Genomic DNA, 22,372 nt, shown 5'->3' with positions numbered 1-22,372 from the left:
TATAAAGAGGGATAGTTTGACATTTTGGTTTCAGAGTTCAGAATGGGTTATTAAGATAATGGGAATTTGATTGTTACCAATGAAACCAAAGGTTTGGATGGACATCAGATTGGCATCAAATTAGATGAACCATCTGAATGACCTCAGAAGCTGGGGGTATTAAACCCAGATGGACATGGGATATTCTGTCATAAGAACTAGCAATAATGAGAAACTTAGTTTGGCTAGTTACAATGGTCTTAAAGATATTTTGTCACAGTGCTCCCCCCCCATTTAACAATAACTAATAATTAGCATAATGCCATATGCAAAGATTGCCTACATATTCAGCACATGCAAAGTTAGAGATTTTAATAGTTTAATTTAAAAAAAAATCCAGTGCTGTAGGGCACTTACACTTTTTTAAATGATCTTGGTCAAAACAGTTTATTTCCACGCCTAATTGCATATGGCTTGTTTATAAATCAAAAATAGGCAAAGATGCTTGTGCTGTAATCAATAGGATGTTACCTTTGTTCTCAGCTCAGAAGGTGCTTGTTTCATCTATTGTTAGTGCATTTAATTTAATTTACTTTTTTTTAAAAGAGTTTATGGGGGGGGTATTTATTTTGTTGCAACAGAGGTAAACAGACTGCACGTTGAACCTCTGTAGTCTGGCGCACTCTTGTCTGGGAAAATCCATATTCTGGTATGCTTTTAGTTAGCCAGACGACCACTTATCAAGGATGTGGCCAAGTTTCCTGGGGTCCCATGAAATTTGTTTGCCTTCACCAGTCCTGGCTCTCAGTATCCTGTGTTGTTTAGCTCTATCCCTAAATGTCTCCTAAGAGCCCAGGAAGCAGTGGAAGTGTTTGAAAGTGCTGCTAGACAATATTGACTTCCCAGAGACCAGCAAATACCCTTGTAGGTTCTACCTGTATTAAAGACTTCATGTTGGGGAGCTTGTGCTCAGACTTTCCCAACTATACAGGAGCACAGTGTTAATTCTGTACAATCCTAAAATAAAATAGCAAGTGTACTTTTTTCTGGCACTGACAAAACTGTTGATGATCTGAAGGACTGAGTAATACTGGCTATCTCTGCCTGAACCCCAACCCCTTTCCCTGCACAATAGCTTCATTATGTAGAAAATAAAGAAAGAAAAAAGTGGAGATTAAGACTCCAGATCTAATATAATGAAATCTTTGGGCATAAGAATTTGATTAGTAGGTCTATAATAATTTAAAAAGTGTAAGTTATTATTTTGTTAAAGTGCTACTTGACTGCTTTTTTTGTTTTGATAGTATATAGACTAGCATGGCTATCTCTCTGTTACTATTAAAACATATAAGTGTATAATGTTTAGAAAAGGGAGACTAGACCTTTGCCTCTTCTGCTCTGGTCAAAATCAGGGCAAGTTTAGCTATAGTATTTTTGTTTCTACATGCTGAAACTTTGGGTTTCGGTATTTGTTCCAGGAAAGTTGTACACTCCCGTCTGCTGTTTTTATGCCAAAGAGAGCATCTTGTATTTAAGAAGCTGACAGTGTCTTTCATCCATTTGTTTGAACTTATTAACCTTATTGCAAAACCGGGATGTATTTTTAATCTATTGGTTAAATCTAATAAGCAATATGCACTTTCCATTACCGAACTGTTTTATAGTCAGCTTATTGTATGGACTTCTCCATCTTTTTCATTCTGATAATTAGACTTTTTGGGTAAAATCTTCAAAAGCAGTTAATGCAGGGACAAGCAAAATCTGCCATGGGTTGAATCTGGGCTACCTGCTGCATCTCACACACCACCTAAAGCAGCTGGCTGCTGAGGCCATCTGTGTCTGTGGGCGGTGTGTGCTGTCTGCACCACAAACGCAGCCCAGGCAGTTCCCATTGGTCAGTTTTTGGGCAATGGGAGCCACAAGGATTATGCTGTGGGCAGAGGCAGCTCCCCAACCTCTTCCATGGTGTGGTACACAGCACAGTCACACATGGTCCCAGCAGATGGCCACTGAGTGATGTGTGGAGTGTGGCAGGCAGGGAGCCTGCCCAAGAATCCCACTGTGCTGCTGGTTGGGTAAGTGCCTACCACTCAGAGCATGCATGTGGTGCCCAGCTCCCTCTCCCCAAGTCACAAGGCAAACTTGCACCCTTTCCCCAGTTGTAAGTCCCTTCTATGCCCTGCCCACATCTCTTGCACCCATACCCCTTCTTCTATCCTGCACCAGGTCACAACCCCCTCCTTCAAACTCTTCCCATGCCTCCCACCCCTCCTGCACTCCAGTCTCCTTTCTGCACCCAACATCCATCCCAGCTGTCTGATCTCCAGTAGCATAGAACAGTGCAGCCTTGACCACGTACCAAATTCTTGGAGTGGCCCCCCACCAGAAATTAGTGGCTATTCTTAAGCTAATGGGAGAGTTGCAGTGAAATATTTATTTTCGTTTAAGGGGGTGTTCAGTGAAATGTCTCCAGAATATTACAGTTGTGATTTCAAAAGATGTACTCTGTTGCTTCTTCAGTTGTTGAAACATTTAAGAACATTAGCTTTCACTGACAGTACACTTGTCATTTCTACAGTTGTTTCTTCTCCCCGCTTTTTTCTTCTAGGTTTCTGAGAAATTATGGATGATATATAAATATACTCCATTTCCAAAAAGCAATGGATTATTATTTGGCAGGTGTGTTAAACACTGTTAAGTGCTTTCCTCAGAAGCGTGGCTTACTGTAACTTCAGTTTTATTTTTAAAAAAGCATTTAAGCAGTGTTTGTCACAAAAGTGCTGACCTGTGTTAATGCTCTCCTTGGGAATCTGTCTTTGTGCCAGTGCTTTGGCTAAACTTCAGATAGCTTACTCAACTGCAAGTAGCATTACCCCATCACTTTTATCCTATAATAGTTGCCAGTTTTATCTCATGTGACTGTCAAGGGTGGATTGAGCAAAGACATAACTTGTGCAATTATCTATCTTATGCTTCTATATCTGTACCTTTATTGAAGCAGAATGGATTTTACAGAACGCAGAATTTAGTGTTCGGTTTTCAGTACCTTTGGACCTCTTGTACTTCACTTGTCTCAATTCAAATCACAGCAGAAAAAGTTATATTCTTTCTAGATGAAAAAACTAGTTCCTAAACAAACAGTATTTTGGTTTAAACTCTTTATAAATGCATTTTTACAGCAATATGTACTTAGCTAGGAGGCTTGTGTTTAGATAGTGTTTATTTTAATTTCTCTATTTGGTCATATTGCTTCCTACCTTGAACAGAGCAGACTCTTAATGGTGATCAGCCAAAACAGCTGTTCTTTAAATGGCTCAATAATTCAAATCAGTGTTCCACTATGATACTTTTGTACAAATTGTGAGACTTGCATAATCACAGTAGGCTGAATGTTGTGGGTGCGGGGGGTAATAATTCCATGTTGGTGACCACAGTGGTAAACTTAAGTGGGTGGAGGAGAAGAAGACTTAAGAACTAGGATCACAGTTGTATAAAATTAGAAGTAGAGAACTGTCAATGATAGCTTGATTCAAAACACAGTTATTCTAAAATTCATGTGAAGGACAACTTTTGTCATCAGCGGAATCCTAGAAATGAGAATCTTAGTGCTCTATAACACTTTCCTTCAAGGCTGCTCCACCGAAGATAAGACAAATGTTTTTTGGTCACAAGATGCTACCTTTAACTAAGCCTTTTTCTTGAAAGGTAATACTGCTTTCCTTATTTTCTGAGTCTAATGGAGACCTCCTCAACCTAATCAACCAATTGTAAATACATTTAAGTTCAAGGAACTTAATGAATTACTTGGGTTCGCATACTGTCTTTTTTGACACCTCACAGTTCAGTATGTGGCTGGAGAAAAATAAGATGTTTCCAGAAGCCATTTTAAGGAACACTTCTCTTTGTGATCCTAAACATCCTTTTAAAGACTACACTTAACCTTACAAAACAAAACAGCACTTGTAGCATTTTAAAGACTAACAAAGATTTCTTAGGTGAAGAACTTTCGTGGGATGGACTGTGGAACATACAACTTACCTGAGAGTTTAACTTACATTGAAAAGAACATACTTAAAATTTTCCATTATAACTTCTAAATATTACTGAGTATACAACACTGTTGCACAAAAGCACTTCACCTAATAAATCATAGTTAGTCTTTAAAGTGCTGCATGACTGCTATTTTGTTTTGTTAGAATACAGACTAAACACAGCTACCTCTGTTACTAGTTAACAGCCTTGGTCACTTTAAGGCAAGAACAGATTTCCCTTTTAGTCATATTTACCTTGTATGAAAATATCTAAACTAAAGTTCCATGTTTGGCTTTATAATATCAGTAAAATGATAAGTTTGTTAGTGAACTCAGTGGAAGTCTTCACTATTTCAGGTTGAACCTTCCTGAGCTGGCATTCTCTGGTCTGACAAGATGTGGTCTGGCAGGACCCCTGTTGTTGCTGGACCAGAGAATCTGGTTTTGGAGTCTAGTAGAGGGAGGGCTCCGTGGAGCCTAATGACAGGATAGCCCAGCTGCCCTGGCCAGGGGAGCAGGCAGCAGCCTGGGTGCCCGAGGCAGGGAACCTCCCTTCATCTGGCTAATTCCAGTCACGTGCTAAACAAGCAAGGTGCAACCTGCATTGATATTCTACTTCAAACATCTACAAAAAGCACAGGAACCAGTTGCTTCAGTGATTTTCATATAATCTACCTAAGAGTTTATCACTTACACTTAAAAGAACACACTTACATTTCCAGTTATAGCTTCTAAATATTACTGAGTGAAATAGTTGTACAGTTTGTTTACGCGATGCATTTGAAGGCTTTTACAACTAGTAAATCAGTATTTTCCTTGGTAAAAAAGATCTTAAAGCAACAGTGGATTCAAAAAGCCATATTTTTAAAGGAGGAGATGCTGCTGGTTTATACTATTGCAAGGAAAGTTTAAATACAAGTTGACAAAATTTCTTTAATTAACCAAACTACCAGAAGCCTTCATGAACTAAGTTTGAAAGTCTCTCATAACTGCCCATGGATGGGTGTCTACATCAGAAGCGGCACTTATCTAAAGTCAAAATAGAGACCGATATAAAGGGAGGTTTTTTTTTTTCTTTTTTTTTTTTAAAAGAGGAGGAAGGTTTAGGGGTTCACAATGCTTGTTACAGCTGAACAGATGCCCCTACTTTAGGCTGGTATTGCCCTTGCTAAAGGGCTTAGTGCACCGCGGGCAGGACAGCAAGAACTCTGGCCCTTGGCTCAGCTACAGAGGAGGTGGGGAGCCTCTGGCATACCAACTCATCCATGCCCTGGGAATCACAGGGGAGTGAGCCAGCCCAATTCCTACCTTTTCTCACACCACCACTAGGAGAAGTCTTGGTCCTCAGTCTGAATTATCCTCCTTGTATTGGAAAGAATCACTACCAATTGAACAAGAGGCACTGCACTATAAGCCAGCGCTGGGAAGCTTACTTTGCTCTTGCCTATCTCCTTGTAAAACATTCATGAAGGCCACTAAGCCTCATGGAATATATTTCATGTACCTTCAAAATAAAGGACTCATTTCTTTTCTACATGGTATTTTAGTATTTAAGCTCATGCTGTACCTACTTTTATTTGTAAAGTCAACCTTGATGACTACTTGAAATTTTATTCCACAGTTGGGTAACAACATAGCTTGTCTGCTCGCAAAGGATTACTTCAGTTACTCAGGCCATCAGATCAGCTCTATTCATTACTTGTAAGTTAGCTGAAAGAAAACACCAAACCCCAGCCTCACTGTCACACCATCTCTATGCATAGGTGAAAAAATTCCTACAACGGGTACTGCCCATGTCCCATTCTTCTAGGTATTCAAAAACTTAAGGATTAAAAGTTATTTCACTGCTCTGAAGACAGCATCCCACCATTACCCCTCCCACTATGCTTCCTTAGAATTTTTTACATTCTATGTATTTTTTCATGATCCACAAAGCAATTTAAATTATGCAGGTTATCCCACCATTTAAAAAGGTAAGTGTCTGCAATTAATCTGAACCATGGAGTAATCTTGATTTCATTTTTTGATGCTTTTTCCAAGAGTTGTTTTAGTTCTTCCTGTGTCACATAACAGTAACTTTTGATTTCATTAGGATCAGGATTCAGTGTTACATTCTTCTGCACAAACAAGATGTAATCAATTTCATGTTCTCCCCAGATCCCATCAGAGCGGGCTTTGTAGTGAATTCGTGTTAGATAGAAGATTTCCTCTGGAGTTACCTACAACCAAAATCCTTAATCAATCAATCAGCAATAAGAGATAGGGAGACACTGTTGAGATATGGATCACCTTTCAGAAGAGAGACAATTGTCAATGTAAAAGACTCTCCAGTAGACATTTTTGGTATGGAGAAAAGTTGTAAACTTATTTCTGAAACAAACAAATCAGAGGCAAAAATATGGAGTTTTTTTGGTTCAACTTGGTGCATTCAACAGTACTCGTCTTGAGTTGGATTCACTGTTTACCTATACAGCACTATACTTTTTTGTGCTGTATGGGTTTTTCCTACATGGAAACAGCAGACGTAATTAAAAAAAAATCCAACACTCAAAGGAGACTCAGGATCTCCCTGTTACTTGCTCTTTGCCTCAGATTTAAATTAAAGGAAAAAGTACTCTAAGTATCCTTTAGCAGATAGACAAGACTTTTGGAACATACTTTTGCCAAGCCACTCATAATATTTCTATATCGCTAAGCAACTGGAACACCAAATTAAATGTAATTTCTCTTCAATCAGTTTTTGCATATAGTTCCTAGTGGCATTTACTTTGTGCCAGATTTGAAAGTCTACATTTAATTTTTCTTCAGATAAATTAAGCTGTAGCAAAACCCTCTATTACCTGCTCCAGGGGAATTCCTAACTCTGCTTTTAATCGCCTCTGCGCTGCTCGCCGAACACCATAGGCATTATTTTCTTCGAGCTCTAAAGGCGTGCTTAGTGGATGACTGCAACAAGTGTTTGTAAAACAATCTGTAAAAAGTTTGAGTACAATAAATGTTCAGAACACTAAAATACATTGCAGAAATCTATATAGAACAGCAGCATTATCAGGCAATGTCTTTAAAAGGTCTAATACTTAAAGTTCAAGTCTATTCCTGCTCCCTTTTTTCTATTTAGCAAAAGCAACAGTGTCCAAATAATACCTTCCAGCAGATTATGCAGATCAGCTCTGAAGAGGCAGGATAAGTGTTTCACAGCACAGTGATTATAAGTAAATAAAAAGATTGTGGTCCACTCAAAAGCACCTGGTGGCCAGGATTTGCTCTGTGATTAGTCTTTTCCCCACCTCTGGCTTAGACTCCATAGTACGTTTGTTAGTTGCTGCACACATTAAATTTTATTTGTAGTGTATGTATTTCATGCTATAAGGAAGTATATCAATTTTGCTTTATAACTTTGATTACATTTGCTCTAAGCTTGAGCTCAGATTGGAGGAGTGTCTTTTCCAATCTATCCAGAAGAACTATCAATATCAAATGGGCCATCAAGGAACGTTGCAATAAAAAGTATTAGTCATGGGCCATTCTGGAAATGCTACCACCAAGAAAGCTCAACCTATGAACTGGAGGCTGAATGAAGAAAATAAAACAGACACAGGAAAATTTTTCATCCCTTTGCTGTTTGAATTTCCAGGACTAGAGATACCAAACTGAATCCAGAGACACCCAAAGGTTATCTCGAGTCCACCCTGAAAGAAACTTTGAATTAACAGATCCGTATAGCTCTGTCATTCTTAGGATTTAAATTGCAACTCATCTGTGTGTGTGTATATACATAATGTTTGCTTGTCTTATCCTGTCAGTTACACTTATTTCTTTCTCCCAGTTATTAAACCTTTAGTTAATTTGTTATGGAACAGCCTTCAGGTATTGTCTTTGGCATGAGACCTAGAGTACCAATTGATCTGGGGTAACTGACTGGTTTCTTGGAACCAGGAGCACCCTGCATATTGTGGTGTAAGTGCCCATTTATCACTAAGTCTAGCTTTAATGGATGGCAAGATAGAGTGGAGAGTCTAAGGGGATTGTGACTCCATGGCAAGAGTTCACTTCTGACTGGGTTGATGAAATCTAATGATAGTACATCCATGGTACTATTTTTGAGTCTGTCCTGAGTTAGGCACTCTAGACAGCGTGCAAGCGGCACTGTACTTTTGATCAAAAGCAATGGTTTTGCTGCCTCCAAGGGAAGAGAGAGCCATTAAATCAGCATGGTAAATTAAAAGGAGTCACTTTTAAAATACAAGCTCAGGATTCACCTTCCAACAGCTAAATATTTTTTCTTTAAATACTTCAAGTACACTTCTTTCCACATGAAACCTAAAGGATCAAATTTCATTTGCACAGAAAGTTGTATGGCCTTCCCATTTTGTCTTCTAGGTCTTCTCTATTGAAAAAAGAGTTTCAACCATTCCCTGCACCTGCAAAAGCATGTCTCCCAACAAGCCTCTAATCCAGGCTATAATTATTTTCAGCCACAAGAAGCATATATTCATAGGCACTGATTATCACCTGGCAAAAGCACATGCCCAAAACTAATCACCTTTTCTCTCCTCTCCTCAAGGAAAATGATCTTGAAGTTTGTAGAGGAAGTTATGGCGGGAAATGTAACAGGGACAGAAACACAGCTTTTTACCCTAGCATGAAATGTTTACACACTAACCTGGGAAAGTAATTTTAGCATCTGATCTCTGCTGCAGTAACAACTTATTTTCTGTATTGAATAAGAAAACACTGAAAGCTCGGTGCAGTAATCCTAAAACAGACATAAGAATATAAGTATTAGTTTCTGAAATAAAGGACTCGTAAGCAATTCTCAGTGTAATAGCAAAGATCACAGAACCAGAATATATTCATATTTGAAAGCTTTTCCCTGCCTTGTGCATGCGAGAAATTCTCCTAAACAAAGGAGTGGAAAAAAGGAAACACTTTTGATTTTGTATTTTGACTTATGTTAAATGTTAGCTTGTCCTATTCCCAAACATGCACAAACCTCTAATATCTGCTTTCAGTAGCTTATTGCGTTAAACTTCTGAAGAAATATTAAGCTTATTTAAGGCATGTTTAGGCATGTTACTGGTGGGGATTAGTTCTTAAGTGAGATTTAATATCAGAAAGTGATAATGTAGAACAGATCATTAAAATCCCAAACTTAAGTTTAGAAGGTATCCAAATGTCACAGCAATGGAGATGGAATGAGAAGTAGAATTTAAAAGCACTTCTTCCCCCTAAAATATTAGCGCTCTCTTCTTTTGTAGGATAAACTCGTTATTATGAGTACACAGGAGCAGTCTGCAGGACCATTTAGTAAACTACTCCTCTCCCTCAGCCCATCCCTGCCTCCCAAAAAACCACAGCATTCCAGAAGTATACAAATTCATATTTCCAATACACACATTAGCTTATAAAATTGAGACAAATTCCCTTTTAATGCCTCTGGTTATATTTTGCCATTTGAAAAACTCCTAAAATAAAAGTTAATTACTGTCTTAAGACTTCTGTTATAACCTATCTAAACATTTAAGCAAGTCAAAAGCATATTAGAGCACTCCACTAATGTTCATATCCCCATGTTTCTAGTACTATTATCTTCATTACCTCTTCCTTAATGACTCCAATTGTTTGTTATGCCCGCTGTAGTATTAGAAGGTAAATATTTCAATGCCAAGTTTGTGGTAATCTGACACTTATAAATATAATGCACAAAATTATTCTTAGCATGATTTTATATCAATTTTAACTGTACCTTTATCAATGTTTTCATTCAAATGGCAGTTTTTCTTGGTATCTGCACTAATCTTCTTGTCATTTTCATCAACAAGGATGCACATTTCTGCCAAAAGCTTCACCTGTTGCTCATCCAGATTATCTGTGTTTACTTCAGGCATAGCTGAGGTACTTCTCTTTCTACTAAAAACAGTGATAAAAAGACAATCATTTGATGAGACTGAGGGCCAACAAATTTTGAACCAAATAGAGAGAAAACTTCATACTTCACTTGTTCAGAATTTGCTCCCATATTCTGGACAGTTTCACAAGAAGTCACACTTGTTATTTTGTTTAGAGAATAAGAAACCTTTACCCTGCAAAAGGTAAATGGACTGGCAGAGATGAAGGTATTGGCTACCTCAAAACATATACATATACTATACTGCAATATTATCTAGTTGCCATTCTGCTCTGGAAGAACAGGCACTCTCTAGAAGCAGGCTGGATATTTGATCTGATATAGGAAGGCCTGCATCACATGCTACAGATCAGTTTGCCTAAATCTGATTCTGTGAACTAATCATTTGCCTTGGACAACAAGTACATACATGTGTGTGAAGAGGAAACAGTTGCTTCCCTGATTGAGGGCAATCTGTTAATTTTAAGGACTTAAGTCTTCAACAACTCCAAAATTTTGCCAAAGGGAGGAGTTACCAAATCAAAGTCACGATTTCTGAAAAGGAGGATGGAGTTGCCAGACTGCCTAGGGAACCATCAGTAAGCTTGGCTATGGCGATAAGCTGAGACAGAGAGAAGCTTAGTAGAAGACATGACAGAAAGTCAGATCCAACAGGGTTTACATACATATCTGGCCCCTTTTCGTCTCGAGATGATGCTTAGCAGCAGTGGTAAGGACCTATGGGCAGTATTTGAGTCTGCAGCTTCTCTCATAGCATATCCATCCAATATTGGATTTGCACGGTCGACTACAATAACCGCATGTCAGTCTATTTCCAACTTTTTGTGTCTGAAAGCTTTTCCTGCTAAGACCAAGTTCTTTTGTGTGGCTTGCACATATACTATCAAAGGATGACGTTCCCTGTCGTAGCAGTTGTCGCCAGGTATTTCAATCAGATGATGTAGATTCCCAGGATTTTGGATCGATGTTGACTTTTTTCATAGTATTTTTGCATGTATTCTAGAATCTTAGCTTTGATCTTCCTCTTGTTCTCAACCCACATGACAGTTCACCAAAGACTATTTCTTTAGGAAGACGTTCATCGCCCATTCTTCTCAGATGACCAAGTCAACATAGCCTTCTGCTTTGAGGATCACGATGAAGCTGGGTATGCCAGATCCTGATGGGACATTGTAGCCAGACAGAACCCATCCTTTGCTCAACTTAATCTTGCCTTCCCTAGGTGCTTCAGAGCACGAAAGGGTTAAAAGGGATAGCCCAGTCCTGGAATGCCCGAGAGCGCAGATGGACTTATCTTAGCCACAGTCTTTGAAGCTCCAGAGCAAAGCTAAGAACAACGGGCTAATTAACAGCCGGGCCTCGGACTGCCCTTGGCTAATTACCATCAGTTGATTCGCCACACACTTGGTCCCAGACTTGAGAAGAAAGTCTCCAGCCCATTAAGAAACAAATGCCCTCAATTGTCTACCTCATAGGTGTGAACTACGCCCTTGAACTCCCTGTGAGAACCAGCATCAGACAGTTTAATTCAATTGGCATTGTTTTTAAACCAAGGAAGATGCCTACGTGACCCAATGGGTATAAAAGAGGGGTCCAGACGACACCCTATTTGAGCTCCAATTATCTTTCCTGCTGGACAGGAGGATGGGGGGGGTCTCCCCAGGTCCCTGGGGACGCCCAGCTCCTGGAGAAAAAGGGACAAAGGACTTCTTCCCAAGGGATTCAGAGATAAACTGGCTAAGCCACGTTGGTAACAGGGGTGAGAATAAGACCTGCTAGGTATTTTATCTTTTTCTTTTGCGTGCATTTAACAATTATAGATCTATGGATTAGAGTGTGTGCTAGCTATTTGTAATCAAAGTATAAACCTTGTAACAATTGTAACCACAAGAGCTTAAACTCGCTAGATAAACAAGCAACACTGTAACAGTAAGAGATTAACTTGTTAGATCAATAAACAAAGTAATTGATTAAGTGGTAACCTGACTCCTCCTGTTACTGTGCAAGCAGAACACAAACAAAGAACCCAGCTGCCTTCAGCTGCTCTCAGCCTGGTCACAGGTGGGCTCTGCCATAGACAAGGGCATAAGTGGCATCTCACCTGGCTATCGGCTAACAGAAACCTGCATTTGAAACTTTATCTTGACAATTGATATTCATAATTCTGGAGACGCAACGAAGATGGAAACTTCAATTTTTTCTCCTGGTCCGAACAGGTGGTCCATGCCTCAGAAACGTGGATAAAAATCTGATAAGCTAGACATGTACTATCTCTTATTATTATTATGAAAGTTTTTTTTCCCCCCTGAAATGCTTGTCTTAAGGAGATTTGCTCACCAGTTTACCATTGTGATTGCCCCAGAGGAAACCAAACTGCAGGTTCTTGACAGCTCCACTGTGATTTAAAAAAAAACCTCAACATTGGGTCTCAGAGTCAGCTAACTTGGACTAAATGGGCTTGAACTATCGGGCTAAAAAGTCCAATACAGATGACCAGGCTCAGGCTGACATCATGGCTGAGACCACTATCACAGTATAGCAATAACGACAGTGAACAGGAGGAGTCAGAAGTGCAGGATGTCCAGTAATTATAATGTGGGACAATGTAGTCTAAACTGTTTTTAACAACACAAATAGCTTCTTCATCCTAAGCTCAAAGTTCTGTAAGATTTGTCCAAAATGTGATCAATTTATATAGAAACTTCCCTAAAGAAACAAAATCAATTTATACTTTTTAAAAAAGGCATTAATAGTTAGCAATAGGTGATTTGTGTGCCCCTACATCTCCTTCAAATGAGTTTTACAGTTACTCTCATCTGTTTTCAAAGATTGTGTTTCATTTTTGCTTTGCGACAAACCCATGCTACAGAGTGGAAACCTGATGATGACAAGTACCATCAAAGGCACCACCAAGTATTTTCCTTTAACTGTCTCAACATGTCTACACTATCAAGTTCTGTTGCCAAAAACTGTCTCTTGGGGACAAAACAGGGAGAGCCAATGTGACTTCTGTAGGGAAAACATCCAGTTTCGTTGATTAAAAAAAAATGTTCCATGTCTATGAAAGACTTTTTTATATTTTTTCCTCCTTTTATTGTCCACAAAAGAGCCAGTGTAGACTCTGCTGTTTACTTTGTCCACAGTATCCCACAATACCTGTCCTGAAGGCCTTGCTCAGTGTTTTGATCGCTGCTGCCCTGCAGGCATGCAGCCCTCCTCTTTTCAAAGCTTGGAGTCTAAGAAGTATCTTACAGCTCAGTGAGCTGCTTAGTTTGGGGAACAAAGAACTGGAATGTTCCTCTTCTGCCCTGGATTAGGAACACAGCCACAGGCAGACTGTTGCTACAGGGACAGCAGGACAGACTGTTGTGCTGTTTTGACATTCCTCATCCTGGAGAGCTCACAGACTTATGCATGATGCTGCTCTGAGCAGCTGAGGAGGCTGCTGGGAGCCAGGATCCCTGCCCCAGGTGCTTTGCTCACATTGTTTATGATGTTTCCAATGTGGACATGATCTGTCAAAAGACGGAGCAAGTGTGATCACCCTCTGACGAATTTTGTTTTGTTGATTTTTGGGTGTTGACTTAAGTTTTGTCAACAAAACATGGCAGTGCAGATATACCCTCAATTACAAAGACTGCTCTGCACTGCCAGAAACAGAGAGGAGGAGGTCTCTGAATGAGGTCTAAGGTAAAACGACAGTGGCTGCAACCCTTCGAAGAGCTGAGATGAATTCTCTCTGAAGGTCAGTCCCACTACAGTAGCGCCAGGCTCAGACACCAACCTAACTCCTGGGGCTTCGGGCTGGAGGTAAAGGAGGAGACACAGCTAAGGAGAGTAGCAAAAAACTCTAGCACGCAAAATCCCGACCCAATTTTAAGATCCCCCCCCAGACCCTGACACCTCTCCGCAATCCAGAGCGCTGGCACAGCACCCTACAGCCCTCCCAATCCCTTGAAACGCCCAACCCTCTCCCCTGAGAGTTACTCCTCCACCCCAGTACCCTACACGCCCCTCCCCCCGCTCTTCTGCCCCCCGCCATAGCCCCAACCCCCGTGCTCCCGTCGCCATCGCCGTGCCCGCTCTCATGACTCCTCCGCCACCGCCGCACTCACCGCGCGCAGCTATCAGTCCGGCCCAGCAGGCTCACGGCAGACGGCAGCAGCGAGCGCGAGCGCCAGCCCCAGCAGCAGGTATCCGAGAGTGCGCGCCCCCTGCTACCCACAGCCGCCGCAAACCCGCACAGCGCCGGCCACATCGCCAGTTACCCGCTCCCGCCAATAGCAGCGTCCCCAAAGCCGCACGTCACCGCATCGCCCGATCGCGCCACACGGGCGGGACGCGCTTCCGCTCTGGGCGGAGCTTTCCCTAACCAATCACAGTGCTGTGACCGAAGCGAGGGCGAGTAAAGGCTCGGGAACAACCAATGGCGAGCGAGTATTAGGCCCCCACTGGCCAATAGAGAAACGAGGATGGAGGGGGGCGGGTATGGCGTGTGGGACTCTGAACCTGCGCCCTCCTCTCGGCCTGGGACTCCAGAGTACAAGGGGTTAAACTGTCGACTTGCCGTGTGACGGGGTTGTGCTCTTGCGTTGCTGGCCTAGGCAAGGTCTATCAAACTCTCTTTTATGTTCATATTCGACACGCTAACACGTGGTTTGAACCGGGATGGGAATTTTTTAGGTCATTATAGGGGCTCTTCTGCATACTTGGCTTCATCTAATTCTTGACCTGCCCCCAGCTCCCTTCCGCCCCTGTGCTCTCCGGTTTGCTCACCTTGATAATATTTTTCTGATTTGTCAACCTTGATTACTATTTTTGGTTCTCTGTGCCTTACATATTGAGTCTCTTCTGATATGGCTATGGTCTGAAGAAGTGGGTCTGTCCCATGAAATTATTTTGTTAGTCTTTAAAGTGCTACTGGACTGCTTTTTTGTTTTGACCCAAAAAGTGTTGCTGGAGGTGGGGGAGGGAACCCTTCACATTTTGCTAGCTTGTGGCACCCTCACAGACTGGGCCAGGGCTCTGCAAGCCGAATAGCTAGGAGCTGTGTTTTCAAATCCAGTTACAAAATGAATACTTGAAGAGTTGCAATGCATGTAAATACCAGACAGTCCTTAATACATAACGTCAAGTGGTGCTTTCTGCCACCCTGCTTTTAAGAACAGCGCACACAATGATTTGTACCGGTTGGAAAGTTGTTATCCCCATCTCCAGACTATACCTGCTTCAGCCCCCAAATCCATCCCCCATTCTCAAGCTTTACCCCCACCCATACTGCAAACCCACTGCCCCCCATCCCCAGGCTTAACTAGGATGACCATCTGTCCCATTTTGGCCCAGACAGCCCCATATTTTATGCTCCAGGAAGGCATCGCAGTTTATTTTAAAAAAGGAGCTTATTACTCTGTACAGTATTTGTACAGGGGAGTGGCTACCACCGGGCTCCCAAATCCCCACATCTTGGGAGAGCCTGGAGCCAGACTGGCACAGCTGCTGCCAGGCTCCCTGCGGCTTGGGGGAGCTGGGAGCCGGATCAACTCAGCTGCCACCTGGCTCCCCACTGCTTGGGGATGCCAGGAGCCAGAAGGGGGAGCTGGGAGGAGCTCAGGAGCCAGGAGCCTCAGGGGAGCTGGGATGAGCACCAGCATAGGGAGGTCCCCATGATGGTCGTGGCCCCATTCCTAGCACCCCAAGGCATGGGGCAGCTGGGAGCTACAGCTGCTCCCCTCAGCCAGGAAGCATGCCTCCCCCAAGCAGAATGGCAGCCCCCAAAGGGCAGCCATTACCTGAGCAGGATGACCATCCATCCCATTTTGGCCAGGACAGTCCCCTATTTCAGCTATCAGGAAAGTGTTGTCCTCCTCAGGGTGTCCCGCATTTAGCCTCGGTGAATATAGTCACCCCAGATTTAACCCCTCCCAGCCCCAACTGCTCCTCCACCCCCAGGATTAACCTACCTCAGATGATGATGCTCCTCCCCTGCCACCACCCCCACCTGCCCCGCTGCTTCGCCCTACCTCCTCGTCAGTGTGGCTGTGCGGCTCCAGCAGCGGTAGGCTCAGCCCCCTCTCCGCAGCTCTCCTGCGGGTTTAGTGCTTCCCCCCACGTGCAATGTGGGCAGCTCCCTGTCCTGCCAGCTTTCTCTTCCGGGGCTCTCTGCCACAGCTGACTGCTCAGTGGATCAGGAGGCTGCCACCACTTAAACAAAAGATTAAATTAAATTGGTTTAATGCGAGCAACTCAATTGAGTTTTTTTGTTTAAGTGGCGGCAGCTTCCAGAGCTGCAAGAGGATTCAGTGGTGGCAGCACTCGGAGCTGCGAATGGCTCCTAAAAGAGCCGCAGGTTGCCAACCCCTGGACTAGGATCTCCATTGTGCTAGGTACTGTACAAACAGAGAATAAACACAATACCCCTATGCCCAAAGAATTTGTCATCTAAGACAGGAAACACCATGTATATATACACAGAAGGGTGTTCATAAGGAAATAATGAAACAAGGAGCTTTTTCTGCAGAATGTGATTTTGTGGTGGCATGTGTTGATTCTTGGTTATATTAAGCAGTATAATCATCATACAGAACTTTATGAAGCTATGAAATTAAAGTACATATATATGTGTTTGCTTTCCAGAATTAGAGTTTTATGTTTAGTTATGTGAACAGTGTGAAATACGCTGTTCTTACTTGATCATGATTTCTTTGCTTTGAAATCCTGGGATTTGTAAATGCTGGATAAATTTACTGTTGCTTAGCAATACATAATTTTGAAACTAAGCAGGTTTTTTGCATGAGTTTCCTCGGTGATTTAATTTAAATAAATTAAATGAGTTGCTCACCATATTAAATTAAAGCTGATGCACAAACCTCTTGTGGCTTCTGAGGACTACCGTCTCACTCAATGCACGTTATCAACAAATTCACACAGCTGTTGACATTCCAAAGAGCTCAGCATGGACAGAGTTAACCACAACGTGGTCCTCTCTTTTAATTTTGGAGGCTGGAATATCTCACACAGCTAATGCCCCAAACCTCCCATAAACTCTGCAGATGAACTCCAGTACTGCATGGAGTAGTTCAGTGTTTCTCAACCCTTTTTACAAAGTACTCTTTAAAAAAAAAAGGTACGTCCAGTACCCCCAATTTTCAGATACACAATTTTTTTTCTACCATTGCAACATATTTGTTTAAACAACTTAAATGTAACTGGTTAGATTGAAGAAATTTGTCTATAGGCAATAAACTTGCCATCGTACTTATGACTGTGCAAAGAGGATAAATAAAAAAAATTAGATGAACATAAAATAGATTCAATTTTTAAATGCATACATATGTATATATTTTTATGCAAACATCTAAGTACAGCCATCAATAAAATTACAAGAAAAATGATAATTAATTTAATGCAAGATTTGAGCTTGTTTGGATTAAATCAAATGTTCAAACCTAGGTTTCAAACTGCTGAAGGCCACAATTCAATTAATGTTCCCGATATAGTTTTCTGTGTACTACCTTCTTCCAAAGCTGCAGTTTTATTCTTTGTTTTCACAAGGGAATCGGTCCATTTTAACCCCTTTCAGTTGTAATTGTAAACACTAAACTAAAATTGTACAGATTGCACTTTTGTCACTTACTTCAAATAACAAGCATAATATTGCAGAGCCAGCCACTGCCAGCTCCCCATGTTAAGCCAATCCTCCTCCCGCCCTCCTCCTCCAGAGCCAGGCACCCCCAGCTCCCTGCTTTAGCCCAATCCCCTCCCCTCCTCCAGAGCCAGGCACCCACCTCACTGCAATACAAAGCTGGCAACGCACCAGAGCCACCCCTGCTGCCGCGATCATCACCGCTGCCATGCGTTTCTCCCTCCCAGCACTAGGGAGGGACGTGTGCATAGCTCCTGGCTCTGAGCATTTTACTGCTCAAAGAGTCGCATAAGGCTCCAGTGCGTATATCCCCTGGACATCTTTCATGTACCCCTAAGGGTACGTGTACCCTTAAGGGTACGCCTACCATGTGTTGAAAAACACTGCCATATTTAATAACCTAAGGCCCTTGAGACATGGCAAGACGCATCTCTGTGGCAAAAAATATCCCAGTTTCTTCATAATGAAAATCTGTCCACTTTCCTCAGTTGCAAAATGCTACCAATACCATGGATATGCCCTCTTAGTGCCTCTCATTTCTCAGCAAAAAAATTCTATTTGACCATTGTCAGTGAGCAAAAGTGAGGTTTGCAGGACTGCAGCAGGGAAGGAAGCACTGGGGTATGTTAAGCCATGGCCTGCAGTTCCAGAGCAAAGCATAGATCAGACAGTGCAGCAAGAGGTACAGGAAAGCCTTAGAGGCCCCCACCAGCCTGCTCTCTATGGAACACCTCTTCACCCACACTGCTGCCCCTCAATCCCAGCTTCCCTTCCTAGCCCTTTGCACCAGGACTCCAGGCTCCCCCACTGCAGTTGCCTCAGGATCTTATGCCCAGAAACAGATAGGTCAACAGGACTGCAGCAGGGAAAGAAGCTGTGGAACATGCTGAGTCTGACAGCACGATGCAGCTTAACAGCACAGGTAGAAAGTACAGTGTATATCCTAGCAATTCCTTCCCTGGCTACTTCATTGTAAACCTGTGTCCAGCCAGGGCATTTTTTCCAAAAAGTTGTCAATAAGTAGCATGCCTGTTGCCAGAAACTGATTCCCATTAACACAGGCATGGGCAAATACCCCTTGTTGCCCAGCATGGAATTGATATAGCTCAACACACTGTCATGTTAATGCAGGTGCAGACCAGGACAGTGCTTCCCGCTGTTCCCATTGGCTACAAACAGTGATCTACAGCTAACAAGATCTGCAATTGCCTGATATCTGCCATCTTTTCCTGATGCCCCAGTAGCTCTCTTCTCTCCTACTTAACACTAATTGCATGAAATCATGGTGGTTCACCATCCTCTTCTGCCTGAACACACTCCTGATGTCATCGCTCACTTGTCTGCTCAGAACAGCATGTTAGTTAACTTTAGCTGAAGACTCACATTTAATATACTCAACTGATAGGGTCTTGTGATTAAACAAGAATAAGTTGATTGGTAAAGGCCAGAGATTCAATTTTGCTAAGCAAGAGAAAGAGACGGTTATGGTTATAAACAACACAAAATAAAACATGCCTTCTAATTTCTAAAGCTTAAAAGAAATTGTCTCAAGCAACATCTCACCTATCGTCAGTTCCTACAGATTTCAAACACACATTGAAAGGATCCACCTCTCAGATCCCAAGACATTTAGCTTCTGTTGTGCCTTGTGAAAAGGGGGCAAAAAGATATTTGAATTATCCTTTACATTTCACAAATTCTATTTTCTCTGTCTCAAGAGCCAGAGTACGAACCTAACCTGGCATATCACATCATTATGGAGATGTGACAGCAGATATGCAGCTGGAGGTTTAAAAACATCATTGTGTAATCCCCAGAGGTACTGAGACCTTAGCACTAGGATGAGTGAAATCTCTGGTTTGCAGCCTTAGCTGCTAGCCAGCCTTTAGTCCATGTCGTAGAGGTCACAGGTTCAGTCCCTTGTGCTGACAACATGGGTCAGTCAATGTTACAATTGAATAGTGGCAAGTTTTGACTGGTGCATGTTTTTGTCAGTAACTTGCCAGCGGCAACTTCTTGTCTGATAGAAGGAGCAATATCGCTCAGAGCTGGTAGCTAGGGAAGCGGAGTTGGACATAGGATGCTGGAGATGATGTGCATGGCAGCACATCACTATGTAACCATCAGTTTGGTGTGTGATCGACTCCATATTGGTACCACCATACTCCACCAGTTATGAGGTGGCAAGAGCCGATGTTTGCAGGATTGGAACACAAGCCCCCCATGATGAATCTGCTAGTTTGCTAAGACGGTTATGTGTCTTAACTTTAGTTGTTATCTATTCAGGTGGCCACTGTAACTCAGTGTATTGTCCAAGGTCACATACAGATAGACTGTCTCTTTGTCAGACTTCACCTTCTGATCATTCAGCTAAACATTCAGTTCTCCTGTTGCACTGGTGTGATGTAGATGGAATAAACCGAAGACTTTTATGAGACTGTGCCAGAGGCACCAAGTCCTACAGTAGTCAGCTAACTATACCATGTCCTCGTTTAACGGGGCATCAAGTTCGTGACACATCTTGCTGTGGGAGTCACTGCTGATGTTGTCTGTGTAAATGAAGTTTCATGACTTCGTTATTGGCAGGTTATTCATATAAAGGCTGAACAGGGTTGGGAAAAAAAAACCTGGGGTAACCCATTACTCTGTTTTGTCTCAGCACTCATCTTCTTCCCCATATGGACTTCGAACTACTTATTATGGAGGCACAGTTCAATGAGGCCATGACGCAAGGTATCAAGACCCGTGATACGCTGGCCTGCTCATGAAAGTATCATACGTTGCGTTAGATTGCTAAAAACAGTGCTTGTTTCGAAGTTTCTCTGGAAGCCATTTTCTATGAATGTGGTCAGCATGAATACTTGGTTGTATATGTTATGCCTTAAGTGAAAGACAGCTTGGTCAGTGCTCAAAATTCTCATTGGTTAATGTGTGCTCTAGGACCAAGAGCTCCACTGCCTTGAAGCACACTGACAGTAATGATATAAAACAGTAGCTTGACACTTGACTTGGATCCTTTCCAGGCTTTGGGAGGCCAATGGCTTTTGCAGTGCACCAATAACCATGGTTATTGGACAAACCAAAGCTGAGCATGGGGGCCAAGGTTTTTCAGGAATTCTGGAAATATGTTGTCATAGTTCTTTGCTGAGCCACATTTGATATTACCCAGTGTCCATTCCAGCTCGGTGCCAGTTATGATTGTATGTGCTAACTATGCATTTCCACTTAAGGCGTTTTCCAAAAGGCATCTTAACGGACAGTTGCCTGTGTTCTAAGTTCCACTGAGATCAATAAGAGCATAGCTATTTTGAAAGACAGCATGTCTGCTGAAGGATCAACTTTCATTTACAAAACGTAATAGACGTAACCCATTATTCCTTAAATATTGATTCAAATATCACCCAATGAGTTCTAAAAATGGGACAGACTTGAAAGGCCTGCATTATTCCATTATTAACAGTAATTTGAGACAAAAGATTGGACCCAGGGAACTATATTTCTTAAACACTGCATTTAAAAAGGAATGTCAACTCATAAATTAATGGATTGCAAATACTTTGCACATACAGTGAATTTTCTGAGAAAGTCTTGTGATTCTGGGGATGACACTTTCAGAGATGGAATTCTTGCTTTAGGTGCCAAACTCACGCATAATTACGGAGCTATGAGTGGCACCTCCATAATAATCTGTATCCTTTCTTATGTGCTTTGATTGCAATTAAATAGTTAACACTGCCCTGTACCACTGTGGGTCTGATACATCTCCAGGAATACAAATATCAGAGTGGTACTCATGTTAGTCTGTATCTACAAAAACAAGGAAATCTTGTTTGGCACCTTATAGACTAATATATACAGTAGTTCTTCGAGTTATATGACGGTTGCGTTCCCACTTACCCTCGCATAACTCAAACTTTTTTGAAGTTGGAGACAGCTTTTTTCCCTGGCGAAACGCACGTTCTGCAGCCAGGGAAGCAGCAGGAGCACCTGGAGCTCCTTTTGAAAGGTTAGTCCGGGGATTGAGGGAGGGCAGTTTGCGAGGGTTAAGCTTGGTCCCATTTGGGGACCGGAGGGGGAGGGAAGTTAAGCCTGGGGTGCATTAGTGCTGCAGGGGAAGTGAGGGGTGGAGCCAGATCCTGGCTTGCTGAGCTGCCCCAGCAACCCCTCTTCAGACTAGCTACTTTACCAGGGCTTGGGGCTAATGTCAGTAACGATGTGCTGCCTTTTACCCCGCGGGCCTGCAGCGTTTGCCCAGGCTGCTGGTAGCCTCGCCTGTCCTGTGAGCTACACCTTTCTAGGGCGCCCATTGCACACACAACCGCAGATTTGGCACGAGCTGCCCCACTTGCGCTGTACAGGCTCTGGTCCCGATCAGCCAGCGGGCCGCCCCGCCTGCGGGCGGCGCCCTCCCCAGGCCGCCAACCGCCTGATCACGTGATCTACGCCGTCGCTCTCGCTTGGCCCTCTCCGCCCCTCCCGAGGGTTTTCATGGCCTTTGCAGCTCCTCTGCCCTCCGCGTAAACTACGCTCTGTGCAGTCCTCTCTGCTCTCCATGGTGGGGGCGGGGGGAAGACGCGCTTCCGCTCGGAGCCGGATGTTGCGGTGCGGGGTTCTCATGCGAGCGGTTTCTTCGTTCCTCTTTGCGTTCTGAGGCACTTCGCGCCCCCGACCAACTGCCGTCTCCTTCTGCGTGTCCCGGTCTGCTTTGTCGCTAGACCCCGGCCGCTCTCCTCTCCCGGGCCCCCTATTTCTTCCGCGGAGTTCACTGGGGAGTCGGCCCCGGCCGCTGGTGACAGGTGAGTGTCGGGGCCT

At 42.8% G+C, this 22,372-nt stretch overlaps 2 protein-coding genes across 5 annotated transcripts in view; one reads left to right on the top strand and one right to left on the bottom strand.

The window, feature by feature from the left end:
- Positions 1-28: 28 nt before the first annotated feature.
- On the bottom strand, positions 29-14,239 carry LOC142008103 (isopentenyl-diphosphate Delta-isomerase 1). 3 transcript variants are annotated; one of them, XM_074985028.1, is made up of 5 exons: positions 14,034-14,239; positions 9,757-9,917; positions 8,674-8,766; positions 6,851-6,981; positions 29-6,229 (listed from the first exon to the last, which is right to left on the bottom strand). In XM_074985028.1, the coding sequence occupies exons 1-5, from the start codon at positions 14,174-14,176 to the stop codon at positions 5,912-5,914; spliced, it is 846 nt and encodes a 281-aa protein (XP_074841129.1). In that variant the 5' UTR covers positions 14,177-14,239; the 3' UTR covers positions 29-5,911. The 3 variants fall into 3 exon arrangements, with proteins under 3 accessions (XP_074841129.1, XP_074841128.1, XP_074841130.1); XM_074985027.1 differs by having other exon boundaries at positions 9,757-9,920; positions 14,034-14,238; XM_074985029.1 differs by lacking the exon at positions 14,034-14,239 and adding an exon at positions 12,020-12,373 and having other exon boundaries at positions 9,757-9,920.
- A 3,446-nt stretch (positions 14,240-17,685) lies between these two features.
- Positions 17,686-22,372, top strand: part of WDR37 (WD repeat domain 37) — a 103,055-nt gene continuing 98,368 nt past the window's right edge. For both annotated transcript variants that reach the window (XM_074985021.1, XM_074985019.1), the window contains exon 1: positions 17,686-22,356. The gene's annotated coding sequence lies outside the window, so the exon portion shown is untranslated. The remainder of the gene's footprint in view (positions 22,357-22,372) is intronic.

The sequence above is a fragment of the Carettochelys insculpta genome, chromosome 2, assembly GCF_033958435.1.
Source record: "Carettochelys insculpta isolate YL-2023 chromosome 2, ASM3395843v1, whole genome shotgun sequence".
In the NCBI taxonomy this organism is placed as follows: Eukaryota; Metazoa; Chordata; order Testudines; family Carettochelyidae; genus Carettochelys; species Carettochelys insculpta.
The sequence above is the reverse complement of the archived record's forward strand: the minus strand, read 5'-3'. Positions and strand labels throughout refer to the sequence as shown.

Bases quoted from the DNA above. Each gene is read 5' to 3' on its own strand.
- LOC142008103 (XM_074985027.1), bottom strand. From the start codon at position 14,176: ATGTGGCCGGCGCTGTGCGGGTTTGCGGCGGCTGTGGGTAGCAGGGGG. The intron at 8,767-9,756 runs GTACAGTTAAAA...TGTCTGTTTTAG, and splicing joins GAATGAAAACATTGATAAAG to GATTACTGCACCGAGCTTTC. The intron at 6,982-8,673 runs GTTAGTGTGTAA...AACTTTTTACAG, and splicing joins TGCTAAAATTACTTTCCCAG to ATTGTTTTACAAACACTTGT.